Source organism: Schistocerca nitens, chromosome 2 (genome assembly GCF_023898315.1).
Source record: "Schistocerca nitens isolate TAMUIC-IGC-003100 chromosome 2, iqSchNite1.1, whole genome shotgun sequence".
Taxonomy (NCBI): domain Eukaryota; kingdom Metazoa; phylum Arthropoda; class Insecta; order Orthoptera; family Acrididae; genus Schistocerca; species Schistocerca nitens.
The window spans coordinates 920,172,549-920,199,796 of NC_064615.1; the positions used below are offsets into that span (position 1 = coordinate 920,172,549).

General features: G+C 40.4%; 1 protein-coding gene across 6 annotated transcripts in view; it reads left to right on the plus strand.

Moving 5' to 3' along the window:
• The window catches only part of LOC126237238 (gastrula zinc finger protein XlCGF7.1-like), a 103,329-nt gene that overhangs the window by 1,048 nt on the left and 75,033 nt on the right, over nucleotides 1–27,248 (plus strand). For all 6 annotated transcript variants that reach the window (XM_049947136.1, XM_049947137.1, XM_049947139.1 and 3 more), the window contains exon 2: nucleotides 20,008–20,134. In XM_049947136.1, coding sequence (XP_049803093.1) covers nucleotides 20,008–20,134 — 127 coding nt within the window. The remainder of the gene's footprint in view (nucleotides 1–20,007; nucleotides 20,135–27,248) is intronic.

Consider the following 27,248-nt stretch of genomic DNA (forward strand, 5'->3'; position numbering starts at 1 on the left):
TTTTAATTCGCATACCATACTGTTTAGTTTATTGCTGTTGACAGTTGTAGAGCCCTGGTAAAGCTTTGGGATTCACTACTGTCCTTTTGTCTTATTGTTGTTAGTTGGTAGCCTATTTTCTGTACCATAATGAAGCATCTCCATGAAGGGAGTAAAACATGTAGGCACTAACTGAAGAAAGCACAAAAGTGTAAGAGATAGAAGTAAAAAGATTGTCATTAATTCCATGTAATATAGTGTCCTCTTTGTCTTTAGAAAGTCATTTGCATAAACTTCAGTTATGGATTTACTGCTCATTTTTTAAATAGAATTTTTAGTTTGTTTTTGCTTTAACTGGTAAGATTTTTTTGAAATAACTATATTCAAAATACAGTAGTGTTTTTAGTTGCGTGGTAACAGGAGGGGAATTAGGCTAATTTGAATGTGATCATTTATCAACATGTTGATTCGATGTTAGTTTTTCACTTACATTAGCATCCTGTTTTACACCTAAGTTATACTGTTTTCCATCACTTCTATGTCTTGCAGATCTGAACTGAGCTATTTGTTACATGTTTAGATAATATATAGGCTACATTTATGTGCCAGTATGATTGGGGACGCATTATTGTGGCCAAGATAGACACAAAGCCCATGCCTACTACAGTAGTACAAGTTTATATGCCAACTAGCTCTGCAGATGATGAAGAAATTGATGAAATGTATGACGAGATAAAAGAAATTATTCAGGTAGTGAAGGGAGACGAAAATTTAATAGTCATGGGTGACTGGAATTCGTCAGTAGGAAAAGGGAGAGAAGGAAACATAGTAGGTGAATATGGATTGGGGGGAAGAAATGAAAGAGGAAGCCGCCTTGTAGAATTTTGCACAGAGCATAACTTAATCATAGCTAACACTTGGTTCAAGAATCATAAAAGAAGGTTGTATACCTGGAAGAATCCTGGAGATACTAATAGGTATCAGATAGATTATATAATGGTAAGACAGAGATTTAGGAACCAGGTTTTAAATTGTAAGACATTTCCAGGGGCAGATGTGGATTCTGACCACAATCTATTGGTTATGAACTGCAGATTGAAACTGAAGAAACTGCAAAAAGGTGGGAATTTAAGGAGATGGGACCTGGATAAACTGAAGGAACCAGAGGTTGTAGAGAGTTTCAGGGAGAGCATAAGGGAACAATTGACAGGAATGGGGGAAAGAAATACAGTAGAAGAAGAATGGGTAGCTCTGAGGGATGAAGTACTGAAGGCAGCAGACGATCAAGTAGGTAAAAAGACGAGGGCTAATAGAAATCCTTGGGTAACAGAAGAAATATTGAATTTAATTGATGAAAGGAGAGAATATAAAAATGCAGTAAATGAAGCAGGCAAAAGGGAATACAAACGTCTCAAAAATGAGATCGACAGAAAGTGCAAAATGGCTAAGCAGGGATGGCTGGAGGACAAATGTAAGGATGTAGAGGCTTGTCTCACTAGGGGTAAGATAGATACTGCCTACAGGAAAATTAAAGAGACCTTTGGAGAGAAGAAAACCACTTGTATGAATATCAAGAGCTCAGATGGCAACCCAGTTCTAAGCAAAGAAGGGAAGGCAGAAAGGTGGAAGGAGTATATAGAGGGTTTATACAAGGGCGATGTACTTGAGGACAATATTATGGAAATGGAAGAGGATGTAGATGAAGATGAAATGGGAGATAAGATACTGCGTGGAGAGTTTGACAGAGCACTGAAAGACCTGAGTCGAAACAAGGCCCCGGGAGTAGACAACATTCCATTAGAACTACTGATGGCCTTGGGAGAGCCAGTCATGACAAAACTCTACCATCTGGTGAGCAAGATGTATGAGACAGGCGAAATACCCACAGACTTCAAGAATAATATAATAATTCCAGTCCCAAAGAAAGCAGGTGTTGACAGATGTGAAAATTACCAAACTATCAGTTTAATAAGTCACAGCTGCAAAATACTAACGCGAATTCTTTACAGACGAATGGAAAAACTGGTAGAAGCGGACCTCGGGGAAGATCAGTTTGGATTCCGTAGAAATGTTGGAACACGTGAGGCAATACTAACCTTACGACTTATCTTAGAAGAAAGATTAAGAAAAGGCAAACCTACGTTTCTAGCATTTGTAGACTTAGAGAAAGCTTTTGACAACGTTAACTGGAATGCTCTCTTTCAAATTCTGAAGGTGGCAGGGGTAAAATACAGGGAGCGAAAGGCTATTTACAATTTGTACAGAAACCAGATGGCAGTTATAAGAGTCGAGGGGCATGAAAGGGAAGCAGTGGTTGGGAAAGGAGTGAGACAGGGTTGTAGCCTCTCCCCGATGTTATTCAATCTGTATATTGAGCAAGCAGTAAAGGAAACAAAAGAAAAATTCGGAGTAGGTATTAAAATTCATGGAGAAGAAGTAAAAACTTTGAGGTTCGCCGATGACATTGTAATTCTGTCAGAGACAGCAAAGGACTTGGAAGAGCGGTTGAACGGAATGGACAGTGTCTTGAAAGGAGGATATAAGATGAACATCAACAAAAGCAAAACGAGGATAATGGAATGTAGTCAAATTAAATCGGGTGATGCAGAGGGGATTAGATTAGGAAATGAGACACTTAAAGTAGTAAAGGAGTTTTGCTATTTAGGGAGTAAAATAACTGATGATGGTCGAAGTAGAGAGGATATAAAATGTTGACTGGCAATGGCAAGGAAATCGTTTCTGAAGAAGAGAAATTTGTTAACATCGAGTACAGATTTAAGTGTCAGGAAGTCGTTTCTGAAAGTATTTGTATGGAGTGTAGCCATGTATGGAATTGAAACATGGACGATAACCAGTTTGGACAAGAAGAGAATAGAAGCTTTCGAAATGTGGTGCTACAGAAGAATGCTGAAGATAAGGTGGGTAGATCACGTAACTAATGAGGAGGTATTGAATAGGATTGGGGGGGAGAAGAGAAGTTTGTGGCACAACTTGACTAGAAGAAGGGATCGGTTGGTAGGACATGTTTTGAGGCATCAAGGGATCACAAATTTAGCATTGGAGGGCAGCGTGGAGGGTAAAAATCGTAGAGGGAGACCAAGAGATCAATACACTAAGCAGATTCAGAAGGATGTAGGTTGCAGTAGGTACTGGGAGATGAAGAAGCTTGCACAGGATAGAGTAGCATGGAGAGCTGCATCAAACCAGTCTCAGGACTGAAGACCACAACAACAACAACATGATTGGGGACAGGAAAAGAAACTTACTAGTTAGCAGCTTAGATATTTCAAATAAGCCTGACAGATTCTTATTTCAGGAGGGTGGCTGGTTGTGGTGACATACTATATTTCCCTCTAAAGGAAAACTAGTATACATCCATGCTATTTGTGGGCAGAATTGGGCCTAAGGATTAACAAAGCAAATTCAGAAATAGTTAAGGATAGATGAAACACGAGTTGCAACATGTTTAAAATCAAGAAATGGGAGAGAGACCATAGAAGTTATAGTTCTGCTGTCTAGGAAGCAAGACTGCTGAATCAGGACAAATTAATATGGGCAAAGAGATCATCACCTAATGTACTTTTCTTTTTGTAAAGCACTAACTTGCAGTTGAGATATTTACACAGTATTTTATATAATTGAAGTTCGTGCTTTATAAAAACTGGAGATAAATGAACTGAAATCATTTCAAATGCCATGCTATAGGAATAAACTAAAAAGACAGATGAAGTATGAAATTAAGAGATGTTGGATTGAACAGATGGGGGAAATGAGTGTATAGAAAACCAGTACTAGAAATGAGGACAGGTTAGAGGGCTGTGCTAAGTAATTTAGAAGTTGTTAGCGTGTCATAAATCTCATTAATACTACTTGTCCCATATTATCTATATCGTATTAAATGTCTACGCTATAGGCAATGATAGGTATAAGAGAAAGATTAGCATACAATAGAAGAAATTGACGGTTTCTAAGAAGTTGAAAGAATTACAACCATAAATTTAAGTAGAATGAAGAGTGCAGTCATGTACAGAATTAGACAGGTTTTGTAGAGAAGATGGTGACACATGATGGAACAATAAACTGATGGACCATGAAGAAGATAAAAGGGGAAAGGGATTGTCACGAGGACAAAATCCCATAGGTGGTTTTCAATATAGTGTGTGGGTTTATATGATACTCTGAATGGTACAGCAGGTAGCAATGGTTTTTTATCACAAAGATGTATGGTTTGAGCAAACTCTGTGGTTGTCATTGAACTTATATTTGCGAGGCACAGATCTTTGTATTCAGTAATTATTTGCTGCATGAAGTTCTGTGCATATAGATCAATTCCTCATCCAATTGCAACTTTTAAGGCAATATACTAAAACTGATTTATATTGTAAAATGGAAAGAACATCTACAATAAATTACTGAGGGGACATTTAAACACCTAAAAGTCTGCAGGTTCATGCTTGTGGTTTGGTCCCTCAGACTCAGACTGGTTTCCTTCTCAAAAGGATTAATGTTTATGACCAGTTAAAATCTAAAAAAATGTGAGAGCCAGCCAGTTGATTCCTTCCTCCAGTCTTCCCCAACTGGGCTGACCATACGAGGTTTCTTATCTGTTCCAATTCGCTTAGTGCACTACAAGCACTTCACCAGATGTATTCAGTAGACCAGTTGATTCAGCCAATCCATGACTCCTTACAGCGGCTCCAACACCATGGCAAGGAGGTGATCTTTTGCTGGATACATTGCCACATCAGGATATGCTGGAACAACATGGCCAACAAAGCTGCCAAAGAAGCATGTCGGAATGGTGTTGTCCATCAATGTCCCATCACTTTGCACACTGCCATCTCATTTTGACAGGCACATCATGTGTCAGTGGGAGACTGCAGTCGCTCAAATAGGCCACACAGGCATGGGCATGTCAGCCTCACTGCTGGATCGAGGTTGTGCTTACCAGACTGCACATCGGACATAGCCCTTTAACACACGTCTTCTTCCACCATTCTGTGAAGTTCATAGTGTGTCACTTTCAGTTCAGCATATTTTGGCAATGTCTTTCTTATATACTGATATCAGGGCAGCCCTCAGTCCTGATGGAGAAGAGCCCATCATCCTCACCAATACTGATTCCAGTGTTGCAAGAGTGGTGACATTTTATGAACTATCAAGCATTATCCCAAAATTGCTGCGGAAAGAATGCAGACTTTAATGCGTTATAAATTGCTCTGCCTGAGATTGGCATTCTGACTTTTTGTCATTGAACTGATGACATGATGTTAAGCGGCCCTCACATCTAATGGGTAGGATAAACCTGTGATGGGACGGGGTATGTGGTGCTGGGTGAGTGGATTGGGCAGGTCTTGCATCTGGGTCTTCCATGCAGGTATGACCTCTGTGGTAGGGGATTGTAGGTGGGAAATGCATAGGGGTGGATTAAGATGTTGCGGAGTTTGGATGGGCAGCAGAACAGCACTTTGGGAGGGGTTGGATGTCTCTTGCGTGGGATGGCCCTCATTTCATGGCTTGATGATAGATAATCAAAGCCCTGGTTCAGTCGTTCAAGTCCGGTGTGGTATTGGGTGACAAGGGGGGCAATTCTTTGCGGTTTGTTCGAGGGATGAATGTGAGGATCCGGTGTGTGTGGCGATATGGCACAGGAAATCTGTTTGTGAATTAGGTCTGGAGCATACTACTTGTCTGCGAAGGCCTTTGTGAGGCCCTCAGCATACCAGGCAAGGGAGTTATCATCACAGATGCATCTACCACAGGTGGCCAGGATGTACGTGAGAGATTTTTCAGTATGGAAGTGGTGGCAACTGCCGAAGTGTAGGTACTTTTGGTGATTGGTGGCTTTGATGTGGACCGAGGTGTAGATGGAGCCATCTGAGAGGAGGAGAGTGACATCTAGGAAGGTTCGGCCGATGGTTGGAGGAAGACCAGGTGAAGTGGATGAGAGAGAAGGTGTTGAGGTTGTGGAGGAATGAGAATAAAGTGCCCTGGCCTTAGGTGTAGATAATGTCGTCAATAAATGTGAACCAGACCAGGGGTTTGGAGTATTGGGAAGCAATGCCTGTTTCCTCTAGGTAACCCCCCCCCCCCCTCGATCCCCAATCAAAAAAGAAAAGAACTTAAATGTCATTTCTATTATTAAAACACAGTAGCGAGCCAGTGTACTGATTGAACTGCCTTCTGTTTCAAATGACTTCAAGAACAATATGGTTCTATTTTTAGCCTGCCCTAACTGAAATGTGGGGTAGCATTTTGTAATTGTATTCTCAATGTGGATTTTTTTTCTTTTCTTTAGAATTTTGTTTCCTTATAATGTATTTTAGCAGTAATAGCAGGGCTGCATCACAAGCAGAAAACAGTGGATAGAGTATATGTGGGAATTGAATGGGTAGTTTAGTGTGTAAAATTGGACAAGAAACTAAAAATCATGGAGGTGTGAATGCTATAGTAGAAGAAGGAAAGGCCTGGTAATGAAAGACTCTTTGCATTCTGCAGGAAAAAATTTCTTCTTTTAATAGCAAATTCAAAATTTAGACGAGGACGTAAGTTCCCAAAAGGCTCATGAGAGTACAGAGCCAAAACTCATAAATTTTAATTGAAACATTTTCGTTACACAGGTTAACTTTATTTAGGGTATCAAATTAGCATCTTTAATCAACAATTATTCTAGCCACACTGATGTTAATATAAAAGTATGTGTTCAGCAGTGAAGATCCCTGAAACTATCAATGAAACTTCTTAAGAGCATCTCTGTTTTTAATCCACTGTGGAAAATTCTATTATGTTAACTTCACATCTTTTTCATTAAAGTAATACATTCTGCCTAATGATGTTATTTTAGGTACACCAATAACACAGAGCATGTTTTCCAAAGGCACAAGTCAAGAATATTTCTTTTCAGACCAAAAGAATGACCCTGCTGGTCCAGGTGTGTGGATAAAAAGTAGTTCTTTGTCTCCTCCTTCATCACAGACATTTCTGACGAAGGCGAAGTACCACCTGTCATCATATACAGCTGCTACAAAAGAATATTGTTGAAGATGAGTACATGTCTACTTTGTGGCATTTTCATTGAATGGAAAAATCAAGGAAGGCTTTTCAGAAGAAGTTACTCATCTAATTTCTAAAGAATCACAAGAAAGTGGTTTCTAATTATGAAAATTCATGGTACCAGGTATTTTGTGGGTTGTCGAAAATCTCTTCTCAAGTTTCTTGTGTAGGAAATCTACATTGACTTTCTCTAAGGAGTGAAAAATTATTTGTCAGTATTAGGTTTGTAAAGATTGTAAACACCAGATGCAGTTGTTATTTGTGCATCATTCACTAGTTGACGATTAGCTCTTCTCAGTATACATTTTATAGTTCCCCACAAACCATCAAACACAGATTTACCGTGCCAAGTAGCAAAAAAGGAATGCTCAGCATCAATAGAAAAGTTGCTTTTGTGCTCACACAAATTTTTAAAGCCTTTTCTATTCTTATATTGAGCTGCACCTGCCCTGATAGCTGAATGGTCACCGTGACGGATTGCCGTTCTATGGGCCCAGGTTCAATTCCCGGCTGGGTCGGGGATTTTCTCCACTCAGGGACTGGGTGTTGTGCTGTCTTCATCATCATTTCATCCCCATCCGGTGCGCAGGTCGCCCAATGTGGCTTCAAATGTAATAAGACCTGCACCAAAGCAGCCAGACCTGCCCTGCAAGGGGCCTCCCGTCCAATGACGCCAAACGCTCATTTCCATTGAGGTGCGCATCCATCAGTGGAATAATGCACTTTCTTCACTTGTAAGTAATGCTTTGCCAGCCACTTAACCATTTCTTTCTGGACAGCATTTACAAATCCTACATCATGTTCCACATCATCACTTCTAGCAATGGTTCACTATTACCAATTTTCTTTCTTCATTTACCACATAAACATACACAGGATGGATTGTACAGCTGCTTCTTGTCAAGTGGTACTCTGAATTTCATTTTGAATTACAAAACAGTAGGGCAATTAATTTTATGTGGTCATTCCATTTCAGATGGCTTGGTACACACATTCCCAGATATTTTACAGAAGTAACTGCTTCCAGTAATTCTTCTATGATTGTGTAATCATACAATAAAGAGTCTTTCTGTCTGTGTATTTGCAATATGTTTCATATGTTTATGTTGAGAGCTAGTTGCAGGGCCAGATTTAGAGGTGGTCTCAAGAATGAACAGAGTGAGCTGGGTTTCACTCAATCAGTGGTTTCAGAAACCATGGTGGTTCCTGCAGAGGAGATTTTCAGCCTCCAGAAATGTCATAATATGCAAGCATAAAACATGTTCCAAAATTCTACAATTGACTGACATCAGAGATATAGGCTTCTAATTTTGAGAGTCTGTTCGATGATCCACCTTGAAAAGAAGAATGGTCTGTGCTTTTTTTTTTGCAATCATCCAAAATACTTTGCTCCTACAAAGGCACACAGTACATTGCAGCTAGAAGGAGGTAAACTTCTTTCACATATTATATGTAGAATCGTATTGGTGTCCCCCATCAGGACCAGTTCCCAAGATTTTAATTTTCCTTGCTAGCTTTCATGATGTCCATTACCAGTGGACTAGTTTTCTCAAGAAGGGTGATGACTGCATATCTTGGAACAAGCTTTTACAATCTGTCAAAATCAAGATGTTCCTTTCTGTGATTTTATGCAAGTGCTTTAAAACTGTGAGTGTAGCTTTGGCTTCTGCAGAAAAGTAGGAAGTGAAATCAGTTCTTTGTAACCTGTACTTGGACACAGAAGTTTTTGGGTCATAAATCTCTAACTGAGCTAGAAAATTATCAGTAATGAAGGTTTTTACTAATTGTTCTGCTCTGGCAATTGCTTTTGTTGGAAAATAGAATACATCAGCTGCTTAAGTTATTACATTTCACTGATAATCTAAATTAGGATATGTTGGAGTTCTTTCGAGATTAGATGAAATATTCTTTAAAACTATGAAGTATGTACATAATTTTGATTTTTTGATAGTTTTTATTTTCTCTCTATTCATTTCTTTTTAGTACAATCTCTATTATTTCTGAATCAGTGGGGCAGTTAATTGCAGAAAGCCTTGTTTGGGGGAATATGTCAGTTATTAATTTCCATTGTAAGACTTTGAGCATTTCTGGAGCTTCCATAACAGTGTATTTGTTGATGTGGAATGCTTAGCTTATAGTCATTTATTGTCCAGAGTGCAGGCCCATGGTTTCATGTGAACGTTTCAGACCATCATAACCTCACATGGGTCATAATGTACTTACTTTAGAAGATCACTGTCATGTCAGAGGTGAAAGGGGATTTTTGGTCATAAGTTTCTTGATATATCAGCGGCTGTGCACAGGAGTGAAATAGTGAATGGGTCCGACCAAAATTTTTGGAGTCTTTGTGGTTGGAGACAGTACAGAAAGACTTGGACGTTAGGCTACTGCTGACCATGAACCATGAAAGGGCCAGCGTCTACTGTTTTAATTGAACCCTTGGCCTCAGGTACTCGTCACAAGAAAATGACAGAGACATAGGTATATGTAGACAAATGTATGGTGGAAATCAGTAACCCTAGTCCAGAGGTACATACAAGCAAGCTTAAGTTGTTCTTAGTGCACAAAGTTAGTCTGATGATCACTTACAGAGTATCCGCTGTAGGCTTGTTCATCTGAGACCGCTGCTGTTTGATGGAACTCTCGAGCTCTGCCTTGCTTGACATTTAAGGGCCTGTATATGTACATTGTTTGGTGCTGTTTGCTTAGAGCTAATAAGTGACTGTGTTGCTTTTTACCTCCAATTTTCAATCAGTGAGCATGAAACAAACTGTTTCCCAATGCATGTTACTTAAAGGACTGATGAAACCAGCTTGCACTATATGTCTGTGCCCAAGTTACAAGGCTTACAGCTAATATTCGTACTAAGACAACTTTTTTGCAATCACTCATTATTGGTCGATTTTCTGTTGATACAATTAACATATCCCTGTCACACAAATATGTACAATAAGTAATCACATCTTCTCCAATCTTCATCTGTGATCTTTTGTAACCAGTAATAATTTCACTTAGAGGGTGAATGTCTTGTGAGATTTTTCCATGAGCTGGGTCACAATTCACATGCACATTGTCATAATACTTTTCTTCTTACAATTAAAAATTGTTTCAGGCTATTATGTCTTGGTTGAATGGGTGTCACCTTAAAACCCAATATTTTGTCCCCATCTGCAAAGGACATTTTCAAGGGGGATTGTACCTATTTTGAATGTCCAATTCACACCCTGACATGCTACTGACAACAGCAATATTCCACTTCTGTGTGCTTCCGTGCAGTGGTGTGACATCACATTTTGAATGCGTGAGCACAATTGGCTGTCGTCGACTGCCATCGTCCGCTGTTGGTATCACTCCATGGTGGAAGACTGGTACACATCTTCTTCAGCATCAGTTGCTGTTGTCTCACTCTAGTTTCGTAGTTTATTAAGCAGGCAAGATTTAAATGAGATAGCAGCAAACACAAAAGAAAACATGGCAAAATGTTTATTTTCGTATTATTTTTATGGTGAAGAGAATACTGCATGTGATTCACAATTCATAAAAGTTCCTATTAGCAACCATCTCTTCTCACAGATAGGAAAAATTTCAGAACATAGAGTTGGCCATATTGACAAACATCCCAAACAGTCTTGCCAGTCGGATTTTCGTAGTACATTGAAATTCTGCTACATTCGAAGATGAACAATACTCAGTTTGTATTTACTTCGTTGGATAATATATGAAAATGCACTGGTCGAAACTCGGGGCGGAGAAAAAAAGCTCGTCTTCCACCTTTTTTAAAAAAAAAAAAATTAATTTACTGACGCAGAGGTTTTGGCGCCAGTATTTATCTTTGTGCCTACAAACCATGACTGTGTAGCGATACATATATTCGACAGCAGAAGTTCGTTGTGGCGGCACCTACCAACATTTTTCAGAACTCCCGCTTGCTTTGCACTTGATTCTAAGCCGCAGGCGGTTTTTTGGGTTGCAAAAACCGGAAAAAAAGTGCGGCTTAGATTCGAGTAAATACGGTAACATCACATACTCTCTCAACCCCTGAAATTCTATTTTCTTTCTTCCTACCCTTCTGGGTATATATTTTTATCGATGTTTTCATTCATGAAGTATAATTAAAGCATTGTCTTTTAAGTATATTTATCAGAAGTGAGGTATTTTGACCTGCTTCAACTGAAACATATTAAGTTGCTTCAAAGATGAGCAGTGATCTCATATCAGGCTTTTCAAGATCAGTTGATGGAAGGATTCCTCCACTAAACCTATTATGTCATTGCAAGTTAGATGTGGTTCTGACTTCCAGTACATGTTACTAAAGTAGGGGATAATTTCTAAAAGATGAATCAAATACCAAAATTTGAAGCACCTAAAGAAAGATGATAAACTAAATGTGAGTAAAGATATTTGTATGTTATGGGGCAGATAATTTCAAGCAGTTTCGCGTAGTGGCTGAAAGTCTCATTTGTGTTATGTAAGAACAAACTTTTTAAGTAGAATTTGGGTTGTGACAAACAAAGCAATGATCAAGTGAGGCATTTGATTTAGAATATATAGATAGCTTGAAATAGATATATAATGTGTAAAAGCATAGTGAGTTGAACAGAACTACATCACAATGATGTACAAGGATTTTTAGAGTAGAGAAGACATAAGATGTGAAAGAGTTCAAAGCAAAAGCAGTAGGAAAGTTTAATTTTAAATGCGAACATTTTAGGTTAGGTCTTACCGTGGCTGTTATTGACATTGACTGACACAACAAGTTTACTGCTACCAGTCACTGTTTATTTATCTCCACGGTATGAGAAACACTATCTAGAAGGAACATGCTGACATAACTCATACTAATACAAAACAGAATAACTACCATGATATTAGAAGGAGCTAGACAGTGCAAAAAATGTAGAAATTACAGATTGTAATTGGTTCATGCAGGACAGTGCACAGTACCAATATGTTCCAAAAGGCCGTGTGCAGAAGTTCGATTTTTCAAGGCACTCATATCTTGAGTTCTGTTGGTCACAGAGAAAAGGGTCAAGAGTTCTGGATGGCCTTTGGCCTAGCAAACATTTTTATGCTTCTCAGAAGAACAGGCATACTGTAGCTATCCTGCAATACAGGGACAAAATTTAAACGTTACACGCTTCCTCCAGCCCAGGAAAATTGAGCAAATTGGTTGGTTCTTTTGCATTAGGTGTGATCTAGGGTGGACCTTAGGTGGCTTATAAAACCACCATTTGTTCAGACGGTTCTAGAAAACCCCAAAAAACCACAGCTTTTTGATGACCAATTCTAAAATTCATGGCAAATTTTCAAAATATTTACTATATGTTCTTAAGATGACAATCTTGGGGAATCTTGAAACCTTTTTTCTATATCATTGTCCATTACCTAGATCCAGAGGTTCAAAGTTATCGTACTTATGCATGTAAAGTAGCTGTGTGATGTCTGGTCTGAGGCGTAAATGTTTTAATGTTTTAACTGTCACAGTGAACACACAGTGGGGTTATTGCAAGTGTTCTGAGGTTACCAAACTATAAATGATAATTAATTGAAATCCTCAGCTGCCAACAGGTGTTGTTGATATACCTCGATTTGTACAGCCGAAAATGTGTCTTGACCAGGACTTGAACCTGGGATCTCCTGCTTACATGGCAGACACTCTATCCATCTGAGCCACTGAGGACACAGATGAAGCGCGACTTCAGGGACTTATCCCTTGCTGCACGCTTCCCGTGAGACCCACATTCCCAAATGTCCACAATCTACGTATGGAATGTTACTAACAGATATTTGCCCATCCACTCATTACTCGCATCAATTAGGTGGCGATTCCCGTAAGAGTTCGAGTAACCTGCGCACATTCGCTCAGACGAAGGTCAATGGCCAGGTAGCCTTTAACTATATATGAAGATAGTAACTGTTCTCGAAATAACAGGTACCATTGATAACCATCACATCCTCTTAGAATAAATAATAATAAATTGAAACCCTCAGCTGCCGACAGGTGTTGCCATGCAAGCAGGAGATCCTGGGTTCGAGTCCCGGTAGAGGCACACATTTTTGGCTGTCCCCATCGAGGTATATCAACAACACCTGTTGGCATTACTTCATTCCTCTTCCTTTGGGGAGCAGCTCAGATTCACAAGATGTCCGTGGCATCTTCCTCCACGAGGCTGTGACTGAGATGATGTGCTGATACTGGGGCGTGTGGTTTGAAGTGCTTGGGGTGAAGGCAGCAGTGCAGTCCACCATCCTTTGTCAACCCGTATGGTAGGATGGGTGACATCGGTGCGAGCTCCATATCCATGTCAGGTCCAGGGCCTGATGGTGGTGGTGCCCCCTCATTTGGTGGCTGAAGCAGAGAAGGTGACTCCAGTGTGGACGGCGGCTGCATCGATACTGGTAGCGATATTGGAGAAGCTGCACCAGGTTCATCCACCAGTCAAGGGGGCCTTTCATATAATGCGGCAGGGACCCATCCGCATCCTATAATCCATCAAGTGACGCAGACTGGTGTGGCAACATCAGTGTCCTGGTTGGGGATGTCCAGTCATCCACACACAGGTGCAATTGGTCATAATGACATGCACAGAGGCCCTCCTCCATATGGCCATAGCAGACGGCAGCTGTGAGTAACAGGAGATAATGGCGGGAATCCATTCTGGGTGACAACCAAACTCACATGCCCAGACAGCCACCCCGGGCTGAAAACAGGATGACGGCTGCATGGGTCAGCATCCCTGGCTGAGCCACAGGAGCTTGCAGGAGTGTCCGGGATTGGCACCCAAGGAGCAGTTCGGCAGGTCTGTTGTCGCCGAATGGTGTGAAGCGATAGGAACTGATAGGAGGACAGAAATTGATCCAAGGCAATGTCGTACAGGGACCAAGTCACATATTTTTTCGTTTGCATTTTGATTCTTCTAACGAACATTTCGGTCTCACCGTTGAACTGCAGGTGGAAGGGCAGGGCAAAAATGTGAATACCACAGGTGTTGCAGAAGTAGGCAAACTCTTGTGACACAAACTGAGGGCTGTTATCAGAGACCAGCATTGCCAGAAATCCTTTGATAGAAATTTTTTTTTACAGGGCTGCCAGGGTGACCGAGAGAATTCATCATTACTAACGGCTCATGTTCAATGATGAGATGGAATTCTACCCCATACAGGAAAACATGAAAGTTTTTTAAGGCATAAACAATGGCGAGAGCTTCTTTCTCTATTTGTGAATATCTAATCTGAGTCGAATTAAGCATCTTCGATGCGTATGCAGTAGGCCGCTTGGTGCCATCAGAATGTTTATGACCTAACACTGTCCCCAGGCCATTCTGGGACACATCTGTTGCTGATACTAAATGTTGACCCTGTTGATAGGTTATGAGGCAAGTTGCTGATTGTAACATAGACTTGAGTTTGGCAAACACCATTTCACACACCTGCAACCACTTGAAAGACATCCCCTTATGTAACAAGACAGTTCCTTGACTGATGTAGGACGTGGAAGAGCCACGATGACAGAGACATTCTGATGTTGAGGTTTGATACCAGCACTAGAGACCATGAACCCAAGATAAATCATAGAAGACTGAAAGAAGCGGCACTTTTCCAAACTGCTACAATATCATCAATATAGTTGGTACAGCCATGCACAGACCTCATGAGTTCTTTGAGAAACCATTGAAAAATTGGTGGGGCACTGGCCATGCCAAATCATAACCTCTCTTTCTGTAGATATTACAGTAGTAGCATGTGAACATTCAACCAGGTTACCATTTTTGAGATACTCATTCATAGGCGGTGTGTAATAATAATGTGCCCTTTGTTATAGTTGCTTTTCTCAGTGGATTTTCATATTTGTAGCATGTATCTTTGCTAGGGCGATACCTTGGTTGTGTCTGCTCTGCTTACATACTCTTGTTACCACGTCACATGCACACACCACCACTAGGCAGCATCCAATTACATGGTGGGCAGTTGTCATAACGTTTTGGCTTATCAGCATAAACATTTTTATGTAACTTTACTTGAAATAATGTCCATGTTAATGAACATCATCCCTTTCGAACTTTTGTGCTTGATGGCCCTTGACAGTTGACAGAATGTTCCCTCAGGTACAAAACCTGAAACGCAAAGTAGCACTACCTTATTGAGTCAATTCATGCACCAAAAAAACACCAGAATGGATTCTTTCAGAGGACACACAAACTTAAAGGAAGCTTGTTTCAAATTATTTGATTGATTACAACTTCAACAGAAAGCACAAACTAGGCCTACCTACCAGCAGTTTGATATTGACACCTTATAGCCTTTCTCAAGACCCACCAACATTGACCGTACTGCTAAAGCTTGAGTGAATGCTATTGCTCACTCGCTTCATGATTAGATTAGTGGAACAGTTCTTGAAACTTCAGTAGTGAAATCCAATATACATTTCTATTTTTTGAAGCTTGCTTCTTGATCGGATGTGATACCACTATATAGTAAGCCGTGTTATAAAAATTTATTTAACAGGAGCATATCTGTTACACTACAATTCTTGTTCTCCCAGAGTACTCGCAAATAGTATGGTAGTAAAGGACTGGTCTGAGATCATACAAGGAGATGCCAGTCACAAGGAAGAATCAATAACCCATGTGTAATGAATAAAGCACTGATGCTGAAGTGGGCAGCACTTCACATATTGGCCTTCTCACACCCTAGCATCTGTACCAAATCTGCATGGGCATACTGATTAATGTTATCTGAGGTTTTCCTGAGTTGATTACAGTGGCTACAGTGATTAGTTTGATTTCTTTTCTCTGTCTTTGATAGTAACAAGTGTTATCCAGTTTCATCCCCCAAGCTTGTGCTCTGCCTATAATGATAAAAAAGCAAGACTAACATACATGTACAGTAAGATTTAGTTAGTTTACACCATCTTGCCCTGTGGTGCAAAAAATGTAACACTGTGCAAATAATAGAGTATTTTGAGGAGAAATTGTATTTCTTTCACTTTGTGTGCCCACACTACAGTTTTCCCTAGGGAAAGAAAAAGGACTGTCCCTATACTATTTGATATGTATTCACATCTGTTGTTAGGTGAGCAGTTGTTGAACATTCATCTGGTGATCCGTTAGACCTGCCACGGCGGTAGCAAGGTCAGTGAGATAGTGCAAGCTATTGTACACATCAAATAGCTGCTCCAAAAACGTTGGAATTAGGCATGTGCTATGAATAGACTGAAAGGTAGTTGATGTAACTAACCAGCCCACAAAAGGTACTACTAAAAATAAAACTTTTTTGCTATGTGGGTTGGATACCAGCCAATCGCAAACTACATGCATAATACCATAAGATTTCAGTGCCTGTTAATGGATACTGCCCATGGTACTGTCAGATGCTTCATATAAGCTGCCAAAGATATTGGGTAGCCTTATATTGCAATTCAAATGGTGTATTGCAAGTTGAGAAATGACCTGCCATGTGGCCCCTATGACAAAGGCATCATGAATGTGTGTCTGAATACAAAATATACTTTCGATAGAACGTAATTTTCGTTATTTATGTCAGAAGTTACCAACTTGCTTTCTGCATTTAGTCAATACCATAATGTCTTGAAATAAAACTGCCAATCTTTTGAGCACTTCTACCTAGTGATTTTTAGAAATGTCTTAATTTACTACCTGTATGATAATTTATGCAGCCAACTTCATTACACTGAGTGTGCACCTGTTTTTTGGAGATCTGCTTCTCATTCGTTAGTCATGTGGATTGAGAGACACCAGTGACAACAACCACATTCAGGCTTTGAAGTAAACCAAAGATGACAGGTAAATGTTTATGCTGGACAAGAACTCAAACCCCTATTTCCTGCACAACACAAATGGTCGCCTTGACCACCTCGGCTCTCCTGGCATGCTTCCCATCCGCCCAAATTCACATCCTGTCATATGCATCCCATTCTCCTCGTGCTGCCAGTTCACTTTGATTCCTACAGGAGTTTGGATGTAATGTACTTCCGCGCTGACATAATTGTGAAAGCCATCAATCTCTCTCTCTCTCTCTCTCTCTCTCTCTCTCTCTCTCTTTTGGTATGAAGTCATCATTGCAAGATGATAAGTCTGGTGAATATGGAGGCTGCTCCAGTACTTCACACCCCCACTGCATGAGTAGATTCTGTGCGCATGCTGCCTTATGGTCTTCCACATTGTCCTGAAGAATTAATGCATCACGTAGACACTCGGGACGTTTCTCCCAAATAGCCCATTGTAGTTGTCATTCCAGGAAAGTGCGACAGTAGTACAATGCATTATCAGGTTGTCCATATAGGATGAAATGTCACATAATCACTTCTCTAATATCATAGGCCATAATGAACATTAACTTGACAAATGAGGGATTGTAATGAAATTTCTGCCTGCATGGCAAATCTGAATGACGCCATTCTGCAGACTGGCATTTCAGTTCCGGCTCGTAGGCCCTGGCCCAAATCAATCTGTGACTATGATTCTTGCAAGCATATTGCCTCCGTCCTTCTCATAATGCACTAGATGCCCGCCACAAGTTTAATATTGTGTCCACTTTTCCACTTCACTTAGTGCATGAGGCACCCATTTTGCAGCAACTTTACACAGGTGTAGATTGTTGTATTCTCAATACCAGTATTGCACTGTAATTCCTACAGCAACATTCTCCAACCATTGGATCATCTGAATACAAGCATAATTTATGTGCACACTGACAGGCTGCCTGGATCGGTGCATGTCAGGCATTGCAGCTCTACCACCCGTGAATGCATCTACCCACCGAGCAACTGTTCAGTACAGTAGAGCAGAATTTCCTATCGTTTCCACAAGCTCCTTGTGGCATTGTCACGCATTCCTTCCACGGTGATATGCAATCTTTATATGAGAGTGCTCGTCAAGCTGGGTAACATCCATCCTGAATGACTGCTCAACTCACACTGTGCTTTATCTTCACGCTTCGTTCTCCTGGAAGGGACTGCCCTCTAGCATCACATCAAGTTACTGTGGATCCTTAGGGAGACTTCTGATGCCATAGAATGCATGTAGTTTGTTATATCCCCCCCCCCCAAAAAAAAAAAAATAATAATAATAATAATAAAAATGAAAATAAATCCGCAACCAGCTTTTGAGACAGGTTCCGTATACCAAAACAAGAAAAAAAGCCTAGAAAACATGGGCTCCAAAATGCGCACCTTAAGATCTGTGAGCACTTGTTCATCTTTGCTAATGTGAAACGCATCTCTTGTACTGAAAAAGTGCTCATAGCTCTTGGAAGGTATGTGTTTTAGAGTCTACATTTTTTCTTGTTTTATTGTGAAGGACCGGTCCCTAAGACTCGTTGGCGTTTTTCGAAGACACCCTGTATATGTAATACTAGCTTAGCACCCACTTCTTTGCTCTCGTACACTGTATGGTGTACAAAGATTTTTTTTTTTTTTTTTTTTTTTTTTTTTTTTTATTCTGTAGTCAAATTTTATGTTGTTCACAAATTACAACACATTCTAATTAAGGCCATATAAGAATGGTCTTCTCTGAATGTACTTCTGACCAAAAAGTGATTCTGGTAGTGGGAGTCCAAAGTCTTTGTTAATTGTGCCTTTTGCGCTCTTGTGGTGACATTTCCTAGAAACTTTCCTCTCCTGTTTCTTTATATCTAACCAAGAAATGAAACAGCAGTTTCCATAGATTTAACTATTAAAATTTTTAATATAATGAAATATGTTCTTAAAATTTTCATCACATTAGGGGCTGAATTTCCAAAAACAGTGAAACACATTTTTTTAGATTTCTAATGGAGAAGCCAAATACAAATTTTCACAGATTTAGCTTCAAAAATGCTATCACAATGAAATGTTTTTGTAAAACTTTTCGCCCCCATTTCACACCCTTAGGTTTGAATTTCCAAAACGAGTGAAACACTTTTTTTTATTTCTAATAGACAGGCTAAATACAAATTTTCATAAACTTAGTGTCAAAATACTTGTGCAATGAAATATTTCCATATTGATTTTTATCCTCTATTTCACCATTTTAGGGGTTGATGTTCCCAAGAACACTCAAACAAATAGTTTTCTTCAATTTTCAACTCAGAACTCCAATACCAATTTTTATAGATACAGCTTTAAAAATGTTTCAATAGTACTTTAATAATAATTTATTTAAAAAAAAAAAACTTTCATTCACTATTTTACCCCATTAGTGGTTTAAATTCCAAAAATGCTGAAACATATATTTGTTTATTTGTGACTGAGAAACCAAATACCAATTTTCATAGTTCTAGCTTCAAAATTACTTTAGTAACGAGACATTTGGAAAAAAAAACTTTCATACCCTGTTTCACCATCTTAGGGGTGACATTTCAAAAAATCCCTACCTAAAGTATAAGATCAATCGGTATAAGATCAATACCCTCTCCAAATTTCGGGTTTCTGTCCTTAGCGGTTTAGACTGTGCGATGATGAGTCAGTAAATCTTATTCTGGAAATCATTGTCATGGACACAAATTATTTGAACTGAGTGGTGCAGTGTTTGTGGTTGTGGCCTGCAGTATGCAGTATCCCAGAACAACTTTAAAATGAAATATATCAATCAGAAAACCTTTCTATCTCAGTGTGAAACTCCAAACCGCATAATACGTTATATTAATAGTAAAAAATGTGACGGGAACACCTGTTGTAATTGGTTTCTTTTTAATCACTATATTTTCTGTAATATTGAAATCGTATTTTTTTCTGATTTCCTAGTCCTAGTTGTGGATGTAAATGTTTCCCATATTCAGTTAATTTTATGCATGACATGGACCCTTATTTATCTTTCTCATCTTATTACTTGTATTAGTGTGGTACAATACTTATTGTAAAATAGAATAAATCATACATGTTTTCTTGTCATAACAATTCCCAATTAGTTTTTTGATATTTTAACAAGTCCGTACTTCATTGATTTCTGGGATTATAATAAATTTTCTTTCTTGTAGATCAGGGAAGTCGTGCAGAATAAACCAGGGCACAGCAAATGGTATATGTGACCCTAGACCTCAAGTAAATGAACAAGGTGGTAGAAATACCCCACAAATTAAAAGAGAAGAGATGTTCATCTCACAGGTAAGTTAAGAGTTTTAATAATTTACATAACTGACATTTAAGCAGAACCTTTTTTCTTTAACTTTTTAAAAAGCATTCTACATCTACATGGATACTCTGCAAATCACATAAGTGCCTAGCAGAGGGTTCATCGAACCACCTTCACAATTCTCTATTATTCAAATCTCGTATAGCACACGCAAAGAACAAATACCTATATCTTACTGTACGAGCTCTGATTTCCCTTATTTTATCGTGGTGATAATTTCTCCCTATGTAGGTCAGTTTCAACAAAATATTTTCGCATTCGGAGGAAAAAGTTGGTGATTGGAATTTAGTGAGAAGATTCCATCGCAACGAAAAACGCCTTTCTTTTAATGATGTCCAGCCCAAATCCTGTATCATTTCTGTGGCACTCTCTCCCATATTTTGCAATAATACAAAATGTGCTGCCCTTCCCTGAATTTTTTCGATGTACTCCGTCAGTCCTATCTGATAAGGATCCCACAACGTGCAGCAGTATTCTAAAAGAGGACAGACAAGTGTAGTGTAAGCAGTCTCCTTAGTAGATCTGTTACATTTTCTAAGTGCCCTGCCAATAAAATGCAGTTTTTGGTTTGCCTTCCTCACAACATTTTCTGTTTGTTCCTTCCAATTTAAGCTGTTCGTAATTTTAATACCTAGGTATTTAGTTGAATTTACGGCATTTAGATAAGACTGATTCACCGTATAACCGAAGCTTAATGGATTCCTTTTAGCACTCATGTGGATGACCTCACACTTCGTTATTTAGGGTCAACTGCCAATTTTTGCACCATTTAGATATCTTTTCTAAATCGTTTTGCAGTTTGTTTTGATCTTCTGATGGCTTTAGTAGTCGATAAGCGACAGCATCATCTGCAAACAACCTAAGACGGCTGCTCAGGTTGTCTCCCAAATCGTTTATATACATAAGGAAAAGCAAATGGCCCTTAACACTACCTTGGGGAACGCCAGAAATCACTTCTGTTTTACTCGATAACTTTCCGTCAATTACTACAAACTGTGACCTCTCTGACAGGAAATCACAAATCCAGTCACATAACTGAGACAATATTCCATAAGCGTGCAATTTCACTACAAGCCACTTGTGTGGTACAGTGTTAAAAGCCTTCCAGAAATCGAGAATCGATCTGAAATCCGTTATCAGTAGCACTCAACACATCATGTGAATAAAGAGCTAGTTGTGTTTCACAGGAACGATGTTCTCTAAACCCATGTTGACTGTGTGACAATACACAGTTTTCTTTGAGGTAATTGATAATGTTTGAACACAATATATGTTCCAAAATCGTGCTGCATACCGACGTTAATGATATGGGCCTGTAATTTAGTGGATTACTCCTACTACCTTTCTTGAATATTAGTGTGATCTGTGCAACTTTCCAGTCTTTGGCTATGGATCTTTTGTCGAGCAAACGGTTGTATATGATTGTTAAGTATGGAGCTAATGCATCAGCATACTCCTAAAGGAACCTAATTGGTATGCAACCTGGACCAGAAGACTTGCTTTTATTAAGTGATTTAAGTTGCTTCACTTCTCCGAGGATATTTACTTCTAGTTACTCATGTTGGCAGCTGTTCTCGATTCGAATTCTGGAATATTTACTTCGTTTTCTTTTGTGAAGGCATTTCAAAAGGCTGTGTTTAATAACTCTGCCATGGCAGCACTGTCTTCGATAGTATCTCCATTGCTATCACGCAGAGAAGGCATTGATTGTTTCTTGCCACTAACATACTTCACATACAACCAGAATCTCTTTGTATTTTCTGCCGGGTTTTGAGACAAAGTTTCATTGTAGAAACTGTTATAAGCATCTCGCATTGAAGTCCGTGCTAAATTTCGAGATTCTGTAAAAGATCGCCAATCTTGGGGATTTTGCGTCTGTTTAAATTTGGTATGTTTGTTTCTTTGTTTCTGCAACAGTGTTCTAACCCGTTTTACATCTACATCTACATTTATACTCCGCAAGCCACCCAACAGTGTGTGGCAGAGGGCACTTTACGTGCCACTGTCATTACCTCCCTTTCCTGTTCCAGTCGCGTATGGTTCGCGGGAAGAACAACTGTCTGAAAGCCTCCGTGTGCACTCTAATCTCTCTAATTTTACATTCGTGATCTCCTCGGGAGGTATAAGTAGGGGGAAGCAATATATTCAATACCTCATCCAGAAACGCACCCTCTCGAAACCTGGCGAGCAAGCTACACCGCGATGCAGAGCGCCTCTCTTGCTGAGTCTGCCACTTGAGTTTGTTAAACATCTCCGTAACGCTATCACGGTTGCCAAATAACCCTGTGACGAAACGTGCCGCTCTTCTTTGGATCTTCTCTATCTCCTCTGTCAACCCGATCTGGTACGGATCCCACACTGATGAGCAATACTCAAGTTTAGGTCGAACGAGTGTTTTGTATGCCACCTCCTTTGTTGATGGACTACATTTTCTAAGGACTCTCCCAATGAATCTCAACCTGGTACCCGCCTTACCAACAATTAATTTTATATGACCATTCCACTTCAAATCGTTCCGCACGCATACTCCCAGATATTTTACAGAAGTAACTGCTACCAGTGTTTGTTCCGCTATCATATAATCATACAATAAAGGATCCTTCTTTCTATGTATTCGCAATACATTACATTTGTTTTTGTTAAGGGTCAGTTGCCACTCCCTGCACCAAGTGCCTATCCGCTGCAGATCTTCCTGCATTTCGTTACAATTTTCTAATGCTGCAACTTCTCTGTATACTACAGCATCATCCGCGAAAAGCCGCATGGGACTTCCGACACTATCTACTAGGTCATTTATATATATTGTGAAAAGCAATGGTCCCATAACACTCCCCTGTGGCACGCCAGAGGTTACTTTAACGTTTGTAGACGTCTCTCCATTGATAACAACATGCTGTGTTCTGTTTGCTAAAAACTCTTCAATCCAGCCACACAGCTGGTCTGATATTCCGTAGGCTCTTACTTTATCAGGCGACAGTGCGGAACTGTATCGAGCGCCTTCCGGAAGTCAAGAAAAATAGCATCTACCTGGGAGCCTGTATCTAATATTTTCTGGGTCTCATGAACAAATAAAGCGAGTTGGGTCTCACACGATCGCTGTTTCCGGAATCCATGTTGATTCCTACATAGTAGATTCTGGGTTTCCAAAAACGACATGCTACTCGAGCAAAAAACATGTTCTAAAATTCGACAACACATAGACGTCAGAGATATAGGTCTATAGTTTTGCGCATCTGCTCGACGACCCTTCTTGAAGACTGGGACTACCTGTGCTCTTTTCCAATCATTTGGAACCTTCCGTTGCTCTAGAGACTTGCGGTACACGGCTGTTAGAAGGGGGGCAAGTTCTTTCGCATACTCTGTGTAGAATCGAATTGGTATCCCGTCAGGTCCCGTGGACTTTCCTCTGTTGAGTGATTCCTGTTGCTTTTCTATTCCTCGGACACTTATTTCGATGTCAGCCATTTTTTCGTTTGTGCGAGAATTTAGAAAAGGGACTGCAGTGCGGTCTTCCTCTGTGAAACAGCTTTGGAAAAAGGTGTTTAGTATTTCAGCTTTACACGTGTCATCCTCTGTTTCAATGCCATCATCATCCCGGAGTGTCTGGATATGCTGTTTCGAGCCACTTACTGATTTAACGTAAGACCAGAACTTCCTAGGATTTTATGTCAAGTCGGTACATAGAATTTTACTTTCGAATTCACTGAACGCTTCACGCATAGCCCTCCTTACGCTAACTTTGACATCGTTTAGCTTCTGTTTGTCTGAGAGGTTTTGGCTGTGTTTAAACTTAGAGTGAAGCTCTCTTTGCTTTCGCAGTAGTTTCCTAACTTTGTTGTTGTATCACGGTGGGTTTTTCCCGTCCCTCACAGTTTTACTCGGCACGTACATGTCTAAAACGAATTTTACGATTGCCTTCAACTTTTTCCATAAACACTCAACATTGTCAGTGTCGGAACAGAAATTTTCGTTTTGATCTGTTAGGTAGTCTGAAATCTGCCTTCTATTACTCTCGCTAAACAGATAAACCTTCCTCCCTTTTTTTATATTCCTACTAACTTCCATATTCAGGGATGCTGCAACGGCCTTATGATCACTGATTCCCTGTTCTGTACATACAGAGTCGAAAAGTTCGGGTCTGTTTGTTATCAGTAGGTCCAAGATGTTATCTCCACGAGTTGGTTCTCTGTTTAATTGCTCGAGGTAATTTTCGGATGGTGCACTCAGTATAATGTCACTCAATGCTCTGTCCCTACCACCCGTCCTAAACATCTGAGTGTCCCAGTCTATATCTGGTAAATTGAAATCTCCACCTAAGACTATAACATGCTGAGAAAATTTATGTGAAATGTATTCCAAATTTTCTCTCAGTTGTTCTGCCAATAATGCTGCTGAGTCGGGAGGTCGGTAAAAGGAGCCAATTATTAACCTAGCTCGGTTGTTGAGTGTAACCTCCACCCATAATAATTCACAGGAACTATCCACTTCTATTTCACTACAGGATAAACTACTACTAACAGCGACGAACACTCCGCCACCGTTTGCATGCAATCTATCCTTTCTAAACACCGTCTGTACCTTTGTAAAAATTTCGGCAGAATTTATCTCTGGCTTCAACCAGCTTTCTGTACCTATAACGATTTCGGCTTCGGTGCTTTCTATCAGCGCTTGAAGTTCCGGTACTTTACCAATGCAGCTTCGACAGTTTACAATTACAATACCGATTGCTGCTTGTTCCTCGCATGTCCTGACTTTGCCCTGCACCCGTTGAGGCTGTTGCCCTTTCTGTACTTGCCCAAGGCCATCTAACCTAAAAAACCGCCCAGCCCATGCCACACAACCCCTTCTACCCGTGTAGCCGTTTGTTGCGTGTAGTGGACTCCTGACCTATCCAGCAGAACCCGAAACCCCACCAACCTATGGCGCAAGTCGAGGAACTATCCACTTCTATTTCACTACAGGATAAACTACTACTAACAGCGACGAACACTCCGCCACCGTTTGCATGCAATCTATCCTTTCTAAACACCGTCTGTACCTTTGTAAAAATTTCGGCAGAATTTATCTCTGGCTTCAACCAGCTTTCTGTACCTATAACGATTTCGGCTTCGGTGCTTTCTATCAGCGCTTGAAGTTCCGGTACTTTACCAATGCAGCTTCGACAGTTTACAATTACAATACCGATTGCTGCTTGTTCCTCGCATGTCCTGACTTTGCCCTGCACCCGTTGAGGCTGTTGCCCTTTCTGTACTTGCCCAAGGCCATCTAACCTAAAAAACCGCCCAGCCCATGCCACACAACCCCTTCTACCCGTGTAGCCGTTTGTTGCGTGTAGTGGACTCCTGACCTATCCAGCAGAACCCGAAACCCCACCAACCTATGGCGCAAGTCGAGGAATCTGCAGCCCACACGGTCGCAGAACCGTCTCAGCCTCTGATTCAGACCCTCCACTTGGCTCTGTACCAAAGGTCCGCAGTCAGTCCTGTTGACGATGCTGCAGATGGTGAGCTCTGCTTTCATCCCGCTAGCGAGACTGGCAGTCTTCACCAAATCAGATAGCCGCCGGAAGCCAGAGAGGATTTCCTCGGATCCATAGCGACACACATCATTGGTGCCGACATGAGCGACCACCTGCAGATGGGTGCACCCTGTACCCTTCATGGCATCCGGAAGGACCCTTTCCACATCTGGAATGACTCCCCCCGGTATGCACACGGAGTGCACATTGGTTTTCTTCCCCTCTCTTGCTGCCATATCCCTAAGGGGCCCCATTACGCGCCTGACGTTGGAGCTCCCAACTACCAGTGTACCAAGGAGGATCAGCTCCATAGTTTGTTAATCTCTCAATTGCTGCCGATACTATTTCTTTGAATTCAAGCTACATCTGGTCTATACTTGCATTATTACTTTGGAATGAGTGGAGATTGTCTCTCAGGAAGGCCTCAAGTGAATTTTTATCTGCTTTTTGGAATGGGTATATTTTTCTTTTATTTTTGGAAGATTTTGGGATTACAATATTCAATCTCGCTACGACAACCCTGTGTTCACCAATCCCTGTATCAGTTTTGATGCTCGTTATTAACTCAGGATTATTTGTTGCTAAGAGGTCAAGCGTGTTTTCACAACTGTTTACTATTTGTGTGGGCTCATGAACTAACTGCCCAAAATAATTTTCAGAGAATGCATTTAGCACAACTTCGGATGATATTTTATGCGTACCTCTGGAATTAAACATGTATTTTCACCATCATATCGAGGGTAGATTAAAGTCACCACCAGCTATAATCATATGAGTCGTGTACATGTTTGAAATCAGACTCAAGCTTTCTTTGAACCTTTCAGTAACTATATCATCTGAATTGGGATGTTGGTAAAAGGATCCAATTATTATTTTATTCCGGTTGCCAGCAATGACCTCTGCCCATACTAACTGACGGGAACTATCTACTTCAATTTCGTGACAAGCTAAGCTACTTCTAACAGCAACAAACGCACCACTGCTAACTGTGTCTAGCCAAAATTTAGGAACACAGTTAGGTTCTTTAAAAATTTCGGCTGAACTTATCTCCAGCTTTAGCCAGCTTTCAGTGCCCATAACGATTTGAGCATCAGTGCTTTCTATTAGCGCTTGGAGCTCTGGTACTTTCCCAACACAGCTACAACAATTTTACAACTGTTATACCAATGGTTCCTGTATCTACGTTCTTCCTGTGTTCGGCCTGCACTCTATGTGACTGAAGCCCTTCTTGTATTTTCCCAAGACCATATAACCTAAAAAACCACCCAGTCCACGCTACACAGCCCCTGCTACCCGTGTAGCCGCCTCCTGCATAAAGTGGACACCTGACACATTCAGTGGAACGCGAAACCCAGCCACCCTTTGGCACAAGTCAAGGAATCTGCAGCCTATATGGTCGCAGAACCGTCTGAGCCTCTGATTTGGACCCTCCACTCGGCTCTGTACCAGAGGTCCGCAATTGGTCCTGTCGACAATGCTGCAAATGGTAAGCTCTGCTTTCACCTTGCAAGAAAGACTGGCAGCCTCTACCACTTATGTTAGCTGCTCAGAACCAGAGAGAATCTATT